Source organism: Monodelphis domestica, chromosome 7, assembly GCF_027887165.1.
Source record: "Monodelphis domestica isolate mMonDom1 chromosome 7, mMonDom1.pri, whole genome shotgun sequence".
In the NCBI taxonomy this organism is placed as follows: domain Eukaryota; kingdom Metazoa; phylum Chordata; class Mammalia; order Didelphimorphia; family Didelphidae; genus Monodelphis; species Monodelphis domestica.
The window spans coordinates 115,173,250-115,190,170 of NC_077233.1; the positions used below are offsets into that span (position 1 = coordinate 115,173,250).

Consider the following 16,921-nt stretch of genomic DNA (forward strand, 5'->3'; position numbering starts at 1 on the left):
CTACACAAGCAAACAGCAAAACAATAGCATGCTTGAAGTTCCAAGCCTACAGTAAGGCCCCTAGCACAAAGTGGTCCATGGTATGCCTGGCTGGTACAGTCCAGAGGGAGGCTCTGAGTCTCTGCCCAAGGACAAACTACAGCCTTCCTGGGCTGTATAAGCCTAGAGAAAGGCACGGAGACCCCTACCCAATAAGCTGAAGGTCAGTTTATAAGTCCAAGGACAAGGCATTCCACAGTATACCTGTCTGGATCAAGCCCAGAGAAAAAACCAAAACCCCTTCCTAAGCCTGAGATAGATTCTGAGCAGCACCAAAGTGTCCTGAGCTCTACAAGCCATTAGCAGACTCAGGGAGTAAATAAATGAGCAACTGGAAGTGGCTTTAAGAGCTCCTAAACCACCCTGTAAAAACTGAAACTTGTAGAAACCCAAAAATACAACTAAGAGTAGCAGGAAGGGAAAAACTGAAGTTTGAAACAGTGCCACCTCTTCTACTGAGAATAGAGCCCACCTTTAAGATAAAAGTAAAAGTCAAGAAAACAGCTGGGAAAATGAGCAAACAGGAAAAAAAAAACAACCCTAACCATAGAAAATTTTTATGGAGTCAAAGAAGAGCAAGTCACGGAATCAGAAGGAGAGAGTGAAAGCAAAACAGGTACATGCAAAACATCAAAGAAAAATATAAATTGGTCTCAGGCTCTAGAAGATCTCAAAAAAGATTTCAAAAATCAATTAAGAGAGGCAGAAGAAAAATGGGGAAAAGAAATGAAAGCAATTCAAAAAGAAAATAACACTACAGATCAGAATTGGCTATATGGTAAAAAAAGTTACAAAAATTTAATGAAGAAAAGAGTTTCCTAAAAAAAATAGAATTGACCAAATTGAAAAGGAGGTTTGGAAGTTCACTAAAGAAAAGCATTCCTTAAAAATTAGAATTGGGCAAATAGAAGCTAATAACTTCCTAAGATTTAAAAAAAAAAACAATAAAATCAAATCCAAAAAAAGGGGGAGGGGAAGAGAGAAGAAAATATGAAATATCTCTTTGAAAAAAAGAACTGACCTGGAAAATAAATCCATGAGAGATAATTTAAGAATTACTGGACTACCTGAAAGCCATGATTTAAAAAAAAAAGTCTAGGCATCATACTACAAGAAATTATCAAAGAAAATTGCCCTGATATTCTTGAAAGGAGAGTAAAATGGAGATTAAAAGAATTCACAGATCACTCCCTGAAATAAATCCACAAATAACAACTCCCAGGAATACTACAGTTAAATTCAAGAGCTCCCAAATGAAAGAGGAAATACTGCAAGCAGCCAGAAAAAAAATTCAAATACTATGAAGCTATAGTTAGGATTACAAAGGATTTAGCAGGATCCATCTTAAAGGATCAGAAGGTTTGGAATATGATATTCCAAAAGGTAAGGGAACTAGGTTTACAACAAAGAATCATCTACCCAGAAAAACTGAATATATTTTTTCAGGGGAAAAATAATCATTTAATAAAATAAAATATTTCCAAGTTTCCAGGTGAAAAGACTAAACCTAAACAGAAAATCTGGCATCCAAATACAAGACTCAAGAGAAGCATAAAAAAGCAAATATGAAAGAGAAAATTCAATGGATTTAATAAGATTATACTGTTTATATTTCTATGTGGAAAAATGATATTTGTGATTATTAAAATTTTTATCAATATTAAAGCCATTAGAAGTGTACAAGTAGAGAGTGTGGGACTAAGCTGATTAGGATAATATGCCATACAAAGAAAAAATCAAGGAGCAAAAAACAGGATTGCACAGAGACAAGGGAAGGAGAGGTAGAATATGGTAAATTGTCTCACTTAAAATGTTGTAAAAAACTATCACAGTGAAGGACAGGATGAGGGTAGTGAGAGGCAATGCTTAAACCTTATTCTCACCATAACTAACTCAGAGAGGTTGTAACAATAATACAAGTATGATTGTTACACCCTTCTTACCCTATAGAGAAGTAGGAAGGGAATAAAACAAGGGGCGGGGGGGGGGTAGAGATAGATAGAAATATTGGGTGGTGATTAAAAGCAAAACATTTGTGAGAAGGAACAGACTGAAAGGAGAGAGAAAGAACAGGATCAAAAGGGGAAAATAAGATGGAGAGAAACATACAATTGGTTATCATAATAGGATGAACTCACCCATAAAACAGAAATGGATCACATAGTAGATTAAAAACAAGAATCCTACAATAAGTTGTTTATAAGAAACAAATTTGAGGCAGGGAGGGACAGACAGAGTAAGGTAAGGGGATAGAGCAGAAGTTACTGTGCATCATCTAAAGTAAAAAAAAAGCAAGGGTAGTGGAAGTAGGAGGAGCTCTCTGCTGGTCTCTGAATAGAAATGACTCTGTATTCCTGATTTTCCCAACTGTGTGTTCTCCCTGGATTCCTGTGATCATGTCACCGACAAAAGGACTTAAGGGAAGCAGTTTGAACTGTAAGGCTGGTCTTTAGGGGCATCAGCCTGAAGAGTCAGGCCCAACCAGCTCTGAAAGTCAGAACTTTTCTTCCTCTCGCTGTCTATTGCTAATATTTTTGAATTAAGAAAGCTAGCACAGATATAAAATAGACAGGAATAACAGAAACCCTCCACCAACCTGTGAGGCCTGGCCTCAGCTCTAAAGCTGAGAGAGACTCAAACCTCATCTAGGGAATCCCTCTTCCCTCTTCCCTGATACCCTCCCAATCCAACTTGTTATTAAAAGTTATTTATATTTGAATATTGCAGTCAGATAAGAGGACTAACATTTCAGGGGACACAGAGGGAACTGAAACTCAGGACAGCCAGTCAACTATAAACTGTCCTTATTAGACCCCTGCTGGGAGACTAAGTCTGGGGAGAGTCTTGTCCCTCAGGAGGGTCCATGCTTACCTGCTCTGTGGTATCTTCCACATCAATCCATAGAGAAGACATCCCCTCACGTTATCATAAGGCCCATTTCCCTGGAACCCCGTTTTTCAAAAAATAGCCTCTCAGCAAGGGGCATCTCTTTCCTTTTACCTCACCAGAAGCCATATTCCCTCTCTCCCTTCAACACCTCCATTCCCTGCACAAAACCTTCAGTATTCCCTGTTCTTCAATTCCCAACCCATTTTCCCTATAAATATTACAGTAGCAATCATGATCTCAGACAAAGTTATAACAAAAAATGATCTAATTAAAAGAAATAAAGTAGGAAATTACATCTTCTTAAAAGGTACCATTGACAGTGAAGTAATATCAATATTACATAAATATGCACCAAATGGAATAGCCTCCATATTTTTGAAGGAGACATTAAATGAGATCCAAAAGGAAATAGACAATGAAACCATACTAATGGGAGACCTCAACTTCCTCATTTTAGATCTAGATAAATTGAACCAAAAATAAACAAGAAAGAAGAGAAGGAAGTGAATGAAATTTAGAAAAGTTAGAACTAATAGATCTCCAGAGAAATTTGAATGAGGATAGAAAGGAATATACCTTCTTTTCAGCAGTATGTGGCACCTACACCAACCATATAGTAGGGCATAAAATCTTCACAAACAAATGTAAAAAAGCAGAAATAATATATGCATCCTTTTCAGATCATAATACAATAAAAGTTATAATCAGTAATGGTCCATGGAAAAACAAATCATAAATTAATTGGAAACTAAATAATCTAATTCTAAAAAGGGGGATCAAGGAACAAATTATAGAAACAATAGATAATTTCATTAAAAAGAATGACAATTAAGAGACAACATATCAAAAATTATGGGATACAGCCAAAGAAGTACTTAGAGGAAAACGTATAGATCTAAATGCTTACATTGATAGAGAAAAAATAAGTAGATCAATGAATTGGGCATGCAAATTAGTAAAAACTAAAGAACAAATTTTAAATTCCCAACTAAAGTCTAAATTGGAAATGCTAAAAAGCAAAGGAGAAACCAATAAAATTGAAAGAGAAGCATTGTACTACTAATAATAATGTCTAGGGGTTGGTTTTGTGAAAAAAAAAATATTTAAAGAGCATTAGTTAATTTGATTTAAAAAAAAGAAAGAAGAAAATCAAATAACCAATAGCAAAAATGAAATGGGTAAATTCATCAACAATGAAGATGAAATAATACAATCATTAGAAGCTATTTCCCCCAATTGTACGACAATAAATCTGACAATCTAAGTGAAATAGATGAATTACAAAATATAAATTTTGTACAAAATTTAAAAATTTTACAAAAATATAAATTTCCCAGATTAACAAAAGCATAGAACATAATTCCATCTCTAAAAAAGAAATTGAACAAGCCATCAGTGAACTCCCTAAGAAAAATTTCCCAGAGCCAGATGAATTCACAAGTGAATTCTGTTAAACATTCAGAGAATAATTTCTCCCAATACTATATAAAGTATTTGGGGAAATAGGCAAAGAAGGATTCCTACCAAATTCTTTTTATAACATAAATATGGTGCTGCTATCTAAGCCAAGAAGGGCTAAAACAGAGAAAGAAAATTAAAGGTCAACTTCAGTAAAAGACATAAATGCAAAAACTTCAATAAGATACTAGCAAGGAATATATATATATATATATATATATATATGTATATATATATATATATATACATACATACATATGCATATATATATATACACATATAACCCAACAAACTCCAACAAGAGATAAAATAAGAGATTGCTTTTAAAATAGCTCTCAACAACATAAAACACTTGGGAATCTATTTGCCAAGACAAACACAGAAATTATATGAACACAATTACAAAACACTTTTCACACAAATCAAGTCTGATCTAAACAACTGGAAAAATATTATTTGCTCATGGGCAGGCCAAGCTAATATAATGAAAATGACAATTCTATCTAAATTAACTTGCTTATTCAATGCCATACCAATCAAACCACCAAAAAATTATTTTATAAAACTAGAAAACATAATAGCAAAACTTATCTGGAAGGACAATAGTTCAAGAATATCAAGGGAATTAACAAAAAAAGAAAATGTGAAGGAAGATGGCCTAGCAGTATATATCTCAAACTGTAAAGCAGTAATCAGCAAAACAGTCTGATACTGGCTAAAAAGTAGACTGGTGGATCAATGGAATAGTTAATATATACAACATAAAGGGATCAATCTTAGCTACCTAGTGTTTGATAAACCCAAAGACCCTATCTAAGACCCTAAGAACTCACTATTTAACAAAAACTGCTGGGAAATTTGGAAAATATCATAGAAGAGACCTTACATCCTATACCAAGATATGGTCAAAATGGGTATATGATTTAAATATAAAGAAAGATATAACTTCCGGTCAAGATGGCGGCTTAGAAGCTGCAAAAGTTCAGACCTCAGAAACCCTTCCTTACTGATCACAAACTGAGAGCTCCTAGGACACCGAAATTCAAGCTGAAAAACAGGACAGACCCGGGGAAACCTCCTCCTCCACCTGGATCAAACGGTATGGCCCCCCAAAAGCCAAAACCCTAGATCACTCAGATCTAAGGGGCAATCAGAAGGAAGGTCCCAGGACCCATCCCCCCCCAACCCAAAGTGCTGAGCCCACGGCAGCAGTGGGAACTTCAGGGCCTGCAAAAGGGCCCCAGGGCTGGCTATTTTGAAGGACTCACCTTGAAAGCAACCTGAGCTAGTCTCCGGGATGCCCAACACACATAGCAGGGAAACACAGAGAGAAGGAGGAAGCCTGTAGATCCCTGGCTGGGTCCTTCCAACTGAGTCTCAAGGGAGGTCCCAGCTTTAGGGCACCAGCTGAACCCAATGCCATCAGGAGCCCTCGGAGCTACTGAAAGGAGAGAAACCTTAGGGCTGGCAAAGGGGTTGCTCCAAAGAGTTTACCTTGAAAGTAACCTGGGCCAGTCTCCGGGCATTCAACACAGATTGTGGAGGAGGAGGTTGGTTTTTTTTCCTTGCCTCAGGGATCATTTGGCCCACACCAGCTGATCCTAATCCCATCAGGAGCCCTCAGAGCATCTGAAAGAACAGAAACAGGGCCAGCGAAGGGCTTACCTTGAAAGCAACCTGGGCCAGTCTCTGGGCATTCAACACAGATTGTGGAGGAGGAGGTTTTTTGCTTTAGGGCTCATTCAGTACAAACAAGCTTAACCTAATCCCATCAGGAGCCCTCAGAGCCCAGGGAGGCCACGACCCCTCCCCCCTTAGAGAGCAGAGTCTTCTGAAAGAACCAGATGAATCTAATCCCATCAAAAGTCTCCAGAACACAAGGAAGCCCAGGCTCCCCACCCATTCTCATTGACTGCTGGACTTTAAGCCAATCAAAAGCCTCCAAAGGACAGGGAAGCTCCAACCCCCAACAACCCTCCCCCAGAGACTACACCAAGAGATCTTCTGTTAAAGCTCCAAGAGGGGAGACTGATAGAAGTCCCCAAAAACAAAGAAAATGACAGGAACAAGAGCACAGACACGGAATAAAGAAGGGGTGAATTTGAGCAAACAACAGAAAAAGAAGAAAGAAACTACAATAGACAGCTACTACTCAGCAAATGGAACAGAGGGGTTGAGATCAGCAAACGATAAACCAGAAATCCCAGCGAATTGGATACAGGCTGTGGAAGAACTCAAAACACAACTAAGAGAGGCTGAAGACAATTGGGAAAAGAACTTAAAAATTAAGATAAGTCATCTGGAAACAGAGGCACTTGAACTAAAACAAGAAAATAGTGTCTTGAAAGCCAAAATCAACCAGCTGGAAAATGAGGCAAAGGAGATGAAAGATGAGGCAAAGGAGATGAATGACAAGGTAAAGAGGATGAAAGACGATCTTCAAAGAAAATCAGACCAGAAGGAAAAGGATGACCAAAAGCCAGAGATAAAATCCAGTCTTTAAGAACCAGAATACAACAACTGGAATCAAGTGACCTCACAAGGCAGCAGGACACTATAAAACAAAACAAAAAGAAAGAAAAAATTGAGGAAAATGTGAAGCATCTAATTCACAAAACAGACAATTTAGAAAATCGTTCAAGAAGAGACAATTTAAGAATAATTGGACTACCAGAAGACCATGACAAAAGAAAAAGTCTGGACATAATACTAGAGGAAATTATCCAGGAAAACTGTACAGAGATCCTAGAACAAGAGGGGAAAGTAGAGATTGAAAGAATCCACAGATCACCCCCTGTATTTAATCCCCAGCTGACAACACCAAGAAATGTTATAGCCAAATTCAAAAACAATCATATGAAAGAAAAGATATTACAAGCTGCCAAGAAGAAGCCATTCAGATACCATGAAAACACGGCGAGGTTAACACAGGATCTGGCTGCATCCACACTGAAGGACTGAAAGGCATGGAATACGATATTCCGGAAAGCAAGGGAACTAGGTCTACAACCAAGAATAAAATACCCATAAAAATTGACTGTATTCTTACAGGGGAAAGTATGGTCATTCAACACAACAGAAGAGTACCAAGCATTCATAAATAAAAGACCAGACCTGAACAGAAAATTTGATGTCCAACCACAGAACTCAAGAGAATCATCAAAAGGTAATTTAAAAAGAGGGGGGAAAAAAACAAACAAAACAACAAAAAAATTTTAAAAGACTCGATAAGTTAAAATGATATGTATCCCTATAAGAAAAGAGGTCATTGGTAACTCTTAAAAACTGTTGCTATCACCTGAGCAGCTAGAAGAATTACACCCAGAGGGAACAATGACAAACTGTATAGGATGAAAGGACAAGACATAAATAGGTATATAGATATATGCATACATAAATACATATACATGTGTATGCATATATATATATACATGACTAGAGCTAAAAAAGAAAAGAGGTTATGACTAAAAGAAATGGGAAAAGAAACAAATGGGGTTAAATTTATATGTCACAAAGAATCTCATGGTGGGAGGGGGGAGAACATTGATATACTGGAAGGGTAAAGAGGTTGGAAACAGGAAATACTCAACTTCTACGTACTTTGAAACTGACCCAAAGAGGGAAGACCAACCCAATCCAGTGGGGAAGAGAATAGATTTGCACCCTATAGGGGAGTAGAAGGGTAAAAAATGGACTGGTGGAGAAGAAGGCAGTAAAAGGGAGGGAGAGGGTGTGGGGGAAATTTTAAAAAGACTACAGGGGAAAATACGGGAAGGAATAAGAAGGGAGGGGGGTAGAAAGGGAAGTAAAATAAGGGAGGGAACGGGGTGGGGGGAGGCTGACTATAAATAAACATTGGTATAGAAGGAAATAGTGAAAGAAGAAAAGGCAGGACCAGGAGTAGAAATCAAAATGCTGGGAAATACACAGCTAGTAATCACAACTCTGAATGTGAATGGAATGAACTCACCCATAAAAAGCAAACGAATAGCAGAGTGGATTAGAATCCAAAACCCTACTATATGCTGTCTGCAAGAAACACACATGAGGAAGGTAGATACTCATAGGGTGAAAGTAAGAGGATGGAGCCAAACCTATTGGGCATCAAATGATAAAAAGAAGGCAGGAGTAGCAATCATGATATCGGACAAAGCCAAAGTAAAAATAAATCTAGTTAAAAGAGATAGGGAAGGTAATTACATCCTGATAAAAGGCAGTATAGACAATGAGGAAATATCTGTACTCAATATGTATGCACCAAATGGCAGAGCATCCAAATTTTTAAAGGAGAAACTAGAGGAGCTCAAGGATGCAATAGACAGAAAAACTATACTAGTGGGAGATCTGAACCTTCCCCTATCCGAACTAGATAAATCAAATCAAAAAATAAATAAGAAAGAGGTGAGAGAAGCAAATGAAATCTTAGAAAAATTAGAGTTAGTAGACATATGGAGAAAAATAAATAGGGACAAAAAGGAATATACCTTCTTTTCAGCAGTACATGGTACATTCACAAAAATTGACCATGTACTAGGGCACAAAATCATTGCAAACAAGTGCAAAAGGGCAGAAATAATAAATGCAACCTTCTCAGACCACAGTGCAATAAAAATAATAATTAGTAAGGGTACATGGAGAGGCAAATCAAAAATTAATTGGAAATTAAACAATATTATTCTCCAAAACCAGCTAGTTAAAGAACAAATCGTAGAAACAATTAATAACTTCATTGAAGAAAATGACAATGGTAAGATATCCTTTCAAAACCTATGGGATGCAGCCAAAGCAGTACTCAGGGGGAAATTTATATCCTTGAATTCATATATAAACAAATTAAGAAGGGCAGAGGTCAATGAATTGGGCATGCAAATTAAAAAACTAGAAAGTCAACAAATTAAAAATCCTCAGATGAAGACTAAATTAGAGATCCTAAAAATCAAAGGAGAAATTAATATAATTGAAAGTCAAAGAACTATTGATTTAATAAATAAGACTAGAAGCTGGTACTTTGAAAAAACAAATAAAATAGACAAAGTACTAGTCAGTCTAATTAAAAAAAGTAAAGAAAAAAACCAAATTGACAGTATCCAAGATGAAAAGGGAGACCTCACCTCTAATGAAGAGGAAATCAAGGCAATCATTAAAAACTACTATGCCCAATTATATGGCAAAAATATGGCAATCTAAGTGATATGGATGAATACTTACAAAAATATAAATTGCCTAGACTAAAAGAAGAAGAAATAAATTACCTAAACAACCCCATATCAGAAAAAGAAATTGAACAAGCCATCAAAGAACTCCCTAAGAAAAAATCCCCAGGTCCAGATAGATTCACAAATGAATTCTATCAAACATTCAAAGAACAACTAATCCCAATATTATACAAACTATTTGACAGAATAAGCCAAGAAGGGGTTCTACCAAATTCTTTTCATGACACAAATATGGCACTGATCCCAAAGCCAGGCAGGTCAAAAACAGAGAAAGAAAACTATAGGCCAATCTCCCTAATGAATATAGATGCAAAAAATCTTAAATAGGATACTAGCAAAAAGACTCCAGCAAGTCATCACAAGGGTTATCCACTACGATCAGGTAAGATTCATTCCAGGAATGCAAGGATGGTTCAATATTAGGAAAACCATCCACATAATTGACCATATAAACAAGCAAACCGACAAAAATCACATGATTATTTCAATAGATGCAGAAAAAGCCTTTGACAAAATACAACACCCATACCTATTGAAAACACTAGAAAGTATAGGAATAGAAGGGCCTTTCCTAAAAATAATAAACAGTATACACCTAAAACCATCAGCAAACATCATCTGCAATGGGGAAAAACTCAAAGCCTTCCCAATAAGATCAGGAGTGAAACAAGGATGCCCATTATCACCTTTATTATTTAATATTGTACTAGAAACACTAGCAGTAGCAATTAGAGAAGAAAAAGAAATTGAAGTTATTAAAATTGGCAACAAGGAGACCAAGCTGTCACTCTTTGCGGATGATATGATGATTTACTTAAAGAATCCTAGAGAATCAACCAAAAAGCTAATTGAAATAATCAACAACTTTAGCAAAGTTGCAGGATACAAAATAAACCCACATAAGTCATCAGCATTTCTATATATCTCCAACCCAGTTCAGCAGCAAGAAATAGAAAGAGAAATTCCATTTAAAGTCACCCGACACAATATAAAATACTTAGGAATCTATCTGGCGAGACAAACACAGGAACTATATGAACACAACTACACAGGAACTATATGAACACAACTACAAAACACTCTCCACACAATTAAAACTAGATCTAAACACTTGGAAAAACACTGATTGCTCATAGGTGGGATGAGCTAACATAATAAAAATGACCATTCTACCCAAACTTATCTATCTATTTATATTTAGTGCCATACCCATTGAACTACCAAAAAACTACTTTACTGAATTAGAGAAAACCATAACAAAGTTCATTTGGAAGAATAAAGGATCAAGGATATCCAGGGAAATAATGAAAAAAAAAAAACAAAGGAAGGTGGCCTTGCAGTCCCAGATCTCAAACTATATTACAAAGCAGTGGTCATCAAAACAATTTGGTACTGGCTAAGAGACAGAAAGGAGGATCAGTGGAATAGACTTGGGGTAAATGATCTCAGTAAGACAGTCTTTGACAAACACAACGACCCCAGCTTTTGGGACAAAAATCCAGTATTTGATAAAAACTGCTGGGAAAATTGGAAGACAGTGTGAGAGAGATTAGGTTTGGATCAACACCTCACACCCTACACCAAGATAAACTCAGAATGGACGAATGACTTGAATATAAAGAAGGAAACTATAAGCAAATTAGGTGAACACATGATGTGGCAAAGTCGGGACAGTAATGCATTGCTGGTGGAGTTGTGAATTGATACAACCATTCTGGAGGGCAATTTGGAACTATGCCCAAAGGGCAATAAAAGATTGTCTGCCCTTTGATCCAGCTATGCCATAGCACTGCTGAGTTTGTACCCCAAAGAGATAATAAGGAAAAAGACTTGTGCAAGAATATTCATAGCTGTGCTCTTTGTGGTAGCCAAAAATTGGAAAATGAGGGGATGCCCTTCAATTGGAGAATGGCTGAACAAATTGTAGTATATGTTGGTGATGGAATACTATTGTGCTAAAAGGAATAATAAAGTGGAGGAATTCCATGGAGACTGGAACAACCTCCAGGAAGTGATGCAGAGTGAGAGGAGCAGAACCAGGAGAACATTGTACACAGAGACAGATACACTGTGGTACAAGAGAACGTAATGGACTTCTCCAGTAATGGCTTTACAATGTCCCTGAACAACCTGCAGCGATCTATGAGAAGAAAAAAACCAACTATCCTCAAGAAGAGAACAAACTGAGGGAGTAAAAACACCGAGGAAAAGCAACTGCTTGACTACAGAGGTTGAGGGGACATGATCGAGGAGAGACGCTAAATGAGCACCCTAATGCAAATACCAACAAAAAGGAAATGGGTTCAGAGCAAGGACACATGTGATACCCAGATGAATTGCGTGTCGGCTAGGGAAGGGGTGGAGGGGCTTGGGGGGGGAGGAAAAGAAAATGATCTGTTTCCAATGAACAATGTATGAAAATGACCAAATAAAATAATGTTTAAAAAAAAAAGAAAGATATCATAAATAAAATAGGGGAGAATAGAATAGTTCACCTGGCAGATCTTTGAAAAAGGAAAGTATTTATGACCAAACAAGAGATAGCATTGTAAGATATAAAATGAATAATTTTGATTATATTAAAATTAAAAGGCTTTTACATAAATAAAATCAATGTAATAACCAAGATTAGAAGGGAAACAACAAACTGGGGGGGAAAATTGCAACAAATTTCTTTGATAAAGGTCTCATTTCTCAAATATATGAGAGAACTAAGTCAAATGTATAAGACTCCTGGTCATTCCCCAATTGACAAATAGTCAAAACATATGAACAAGTAAATTTTAAGGTGAAGAAAGCAAAGCTATCAATAATCATATAAAAATGTTCTAAATCATTTGTTCTGAGCAATACAAATTAAAACTCTGATGTTGCATCTCACACCTATCAGATTGGCCAACATGACAGTAAAGGAAAATGATAAATGTTTGAGGGGATGTGGCAAAATGGGGACACTAAAGCATTGTTGAAGTTGTGAACTGATCCAAACATTCTGGAGGGCAATCAGTAACAGTGTGCAAAAGGTTATAAAACTATGTATATCCTTTGAGCCAGTAATACTACTAATAGGTCTGCATTCCAAAGAGATAATTTAAAAAGGGGGGAAAGGACCAACTTATAAAAAAGTATTTATAACAGCTCTTTTTGTGGTGACAAAGAATTAGAAATTATGGGGATGTCCATCAATTGAGGAATAGCTGAACAAATTGTGGTATGTGATGGTGATGGAATACTATTGAGCTCTAAGAAATGATAAGCAAGATGATTTCAGAAAAAGCTGGAAAGATCTACATGAATTGATGCAGAGCAAAATAAGAAGAACTGGGAGAACACAGTACACAGTTACAGCATTACTATATGATCATCAACTATTAAAAGACCTTGCTTACTCTCTGCAATACAATGATCTGGAACAATTCCAAAAGACTTATGACAAAGAATACAATCCACCTCCAAAGAAAGAACTGTTGGAGTCAGATACAGATCAAAGCATACTCTCTTTCACATTTGATTATTTACAGTTTTGTTTGGGGTTTGGGTTCTATATGAATATTTTCTTACAACAAGGACCAATACAAAAGTGTGCTCTACATGAGAATACATGTATAATCCAGATCAAATTGCTTACCATTCTGAGAGGGGAGTGGAAAAGGTGTGTGGGAGTCAATCGGGATCTTATAATTTCAGAACACATATTTGAAAATTGTTATTAAATGTTATTGGGAAAATAAAATATCTATGAATTTTTTAAAAAGGGTTAATACCAAGACCAAAAGTAAGGGTTAAAAAGAAAAAAGGAATGAGAGCTTGAATTAGGACTATGAAAGTATAGAAGAGAAATGAAGGGAAAAAATACAAAGAAAGCATAACTACATAAAAGAGTTGTAAACAAAATGCTTTGGTCTTTTCTGGATAGGACAATCAGCAAAGACTTTATGAAACATGTGACATTTCAACTGATAGTCAAAGGATGGGCATTATTTCAGTTTAGCAAGCCTTGAATACCAAGTGAGGGAGTTTGGCATTCATCAAACAGTGTAAGAAGCCAAGAAAGTTTGATAAAGAAGAATACATTAGAAAAAAAGGCTTTCTGTTCCAAATAAATGATCCTATGACCCTAAAATTAAGCTAGCAGCGGTGTGTGGAATGAAATTTGAGAAAGTAACTGAACATGATGAGATTAATTAGGAAGTAACTAAAGGTCAAGAACTACAGTGACAGGAGTCAGAATGGGAAGGAGGGCAAAAATTCAAGAAATATGAAAAGAGAGTTTGATTACATGTGAGTAGTGAGAAAGGAGGAAGAGTTAACAAGCATTTTAAACATCTATTAAGCACCAGGCACTGTACAAGGCACTAGGAATATATAACCAGAAACTAAATGGTTCTTGCCTTCAACTCGATTACATTCATCTGAAAAAACAAAATATTTTGAAAGTAAATATGAGAAGAAGGAGAGGCACAAGCAGTTGAAGAGTAAAAGAAAGGTTTCATGTAGGAAATCTGAATAAAGCTTTAAAGAAAGTAAGAGATTCTCAGAGGGGAAGGTGAGGAAGGAGTGAGCTCTAGGAAAGGAGGGAGGCCTGTGCAAAGGAGATGGAAGAAAGAAAAGAAAGTAGGCCAATTTGGCCATATTTATAGAGCATTGCTGCAGTATATGCCTGCAAAGGTAGTGAGAAGATTAACATTAATTTTATACCATTTTCTTCTTGATCCTATTTATAAGTCACTGATTTTGCCCTGTAACTGCTTAAGTCACAGAGGTCAGCTCACCTGTAATGAGTTAAGTTTAAAACTCCAGCTCTTCTGCTGTAAGGAGCTTAACTGGCCTTGGGGAAATGCTTAAAAAAGAGGGTTGGGATGGGGGCAGCTGGGTAGCTCAGTGGATTGAGAACCAGGCCTAGAGATGGGAGGTCCTAGGTTCAAATCTGGCCTCAGCCACTTCCCAGCTATGTGACCATGGGCAAGTCACTTGACCCCCATTGCCTAGCCCTTACCACTCTTCTGCCTTGGAGCCAATACACAGAATTGACTCCAAGACGGAAGGTAAGGGTTTAAAAAAAAAAGAGAGGGTTGGGGAAAATGAGTGGATGCCCTTCAATTGGGGAATGGCTAAACAAATTGTGGTATATGTTGGTGATGGAATACTATTGTGCTCAAAGGACTAATGAACTGGAGGAATTCCATGGAGACTGGAATGACCTCCAGGAAGTGATGCAGAGCAAAAGGAGCAGAACCAGGAGAACAGTGTACACAGAGACAGATACACTGTGGTACAATCGAACGTAATGGACTTCTCTATTAGTACCAATGCAATGTCCCTGAACAATCTGCAGGAATTTAGGAGAAAAAACACTATCCACAAGCAGAGAACAAACTGTGGGAGTAAAAACGCTGATGAAAAGCAACTGCTTCACTACAGTGGTTGAGGGGATATGACTGAGGAGAGACTTTAAATGAACACTCTAATGCAAATACCAACAACATGGAAATGGGTTCAAATCAAGAACACATGTGATACCCAGTGGAATTGTGTGTTGGCTATGGGAGTGGTGGTGGAAGGGGGGGAGGAAAAGAAAACGATCTTTGTTTCCAATGAATAATGTTTGAAAATGACCAAATAAAATAATGTTAAAAAAAAAAGAAAGAGGGTTGGGGCCTGGTTTTTTTATTGCACCCAGCTATCCTTCAAGGACGTCTGGCCACTGGCTTGCATCTGACCTTCAACAATGAGCACTTCTTAGTGTCCTGATATCAAGGCAGTCATTGCTAGCCCGTTACTGAAATTCCAACCAACCAAGCTGTTGCCTAGCCTCAGCTCCAGAACCTTCATACTGCCTTTAATCTCTTGATGTCACCTACCCATTTTACCATCCTCTTACCATCTGCCTCACACTCTAGAGTCTTCTACCAATTCTCCAGTTCTAGAATTGATTATGATATGCCATCTTTTAGGAACTAATAGGACACCTTATTTTAATGTTTCCTTTATTCAACAGAGTACAAGTTTATCTTTTCCCATTTCTCTGCTAGGACATATGCCTGCATTTAGCAATTTTTATCAGCAAGCAATAAACTCTTTACTTCCTGGTTGAAGAAGAAATTCTAAAATTAAATAAATGAGGTTGGATAAAGCATTGTTTAGTATGTCCATTCTTCTAGATGTCTGGGGTCAGTGATATTTGTCCATCTTAGACTGCTAGTAACTGAAAACTAAGGCTTCCCATTAAATTTGCTTTTTATTGATCAATATTTATTACTAAATATCTACTCTTTGTCAATGACTAAGCTAAAAACCAAGGAAACAGAAAGCAACAGAAGACAGTCTGTGCTTTTAAGGAGCTTACAATATAATAGGGAGACAATATGTAAATTTTGTATTTGAACCTGACAGCACAAGGGAGCCATGGGGGTTACTGGGTAGAGGATAACAGGGTTAGACCTATGCTTAGGAAAATCCCTTGATTGGCTGAATCCAGGAAGGATCAGAGTGTGGAAGAGGCTTGAGGAAAACAGCCATGAGCAATCCACTACAAAAGTCTAGGAGTAAGATAATGAGGGATCACAATGGAAGGGTGGTAGCATCAGAAGAGAGAAGAGGGCACATTCAAGAATGGTGCAAAGGGAAAATCAGTCGGCCTTGGAGATTGGATATTTAGGGTGCAAGGGGAGATTTAGTAAGGAATCCAGGATGACTCAGAGGCTCCAAAACTAAAGAACCCAGAGGATGGCAGGGCCCTCTACAATAACAAGGAAGCTAGAAGGAAGGGGAGAGTGGGCTGGGGGAAAGATGATAGTTCTGTTTTGGACCTGCTGAGTTTAAGGTGTCTACTGGATGAGCAGCTAAGTAGCTCAGTAGACAGAGAGCCAGGCCTGGAGACAGGAGGTCCTGGGTTCAAATGTAGCCTCAGACACTTCCTAGCTATGTGATCAGGGCAAGTCACTTAACCTCCATTGTCAAGCCCTTACCACTTTTCTGCCTTAGGACCATCACAGTATTGAGTCTAAGATGGAAGGTAAGGGTTTAAAAAAAAAAAGAGTTGTCTCCTAGAGGAGCAGAGAAGGCTCAGTGGATAAAGGGCTAGGCCTAGAATGAGGAGAATCTGTGCTCAAATGTGGCCTCAGATACTTCCTGTGACTCTTAACCCCCTTTCCCTAGTCCTCACCTTCTGTCCTGAGAGTTGTTACTAAGACAGAAAACAAAGTTTTAAAAACAAAAAAGATGTCTACTGAACATCAAATTCAAGAGAGCTGAGAACCAAGTAGAGATGTCAGATTGGAGTTAAGTAGAGAGGTTAGGAGAGAATCACTCAATTTGAG

The 16,921-nt window shown here is 37.3% G+C and overlaps 1 protein-coding gene across 18 annotated transcripts in view; it reads right to left on the reverse strand.

The window, feature by feature from the left end:
- CCDC171 (coiled-coil domain containing 171) overlaps window positions 1-16,921 on the reverse strand; it is a 543,314-nt gene that overhangs the window by 466,063 nt on the left and 60,330 nt on the right. The window contains exon 2 of one of the 18 annotated variants that reach the window (XM_056805348.1): window positions 5,881-6,015. The exons of the other annotated variants lie outside the window; for them this stretch is intronic. Within the exon in view, the coding sequence (XP_056661326.1) occupies window positions 5,881-5,997 (117 nt within the window). The 5' untranslated portion in view covers window positions 5,998-6,015. The remainder of the gene's footprint in view (window positions 1-5,880; window positions 6,016-16,921) is intronic. 18 annotated transcript variants of the gene reach the window in all.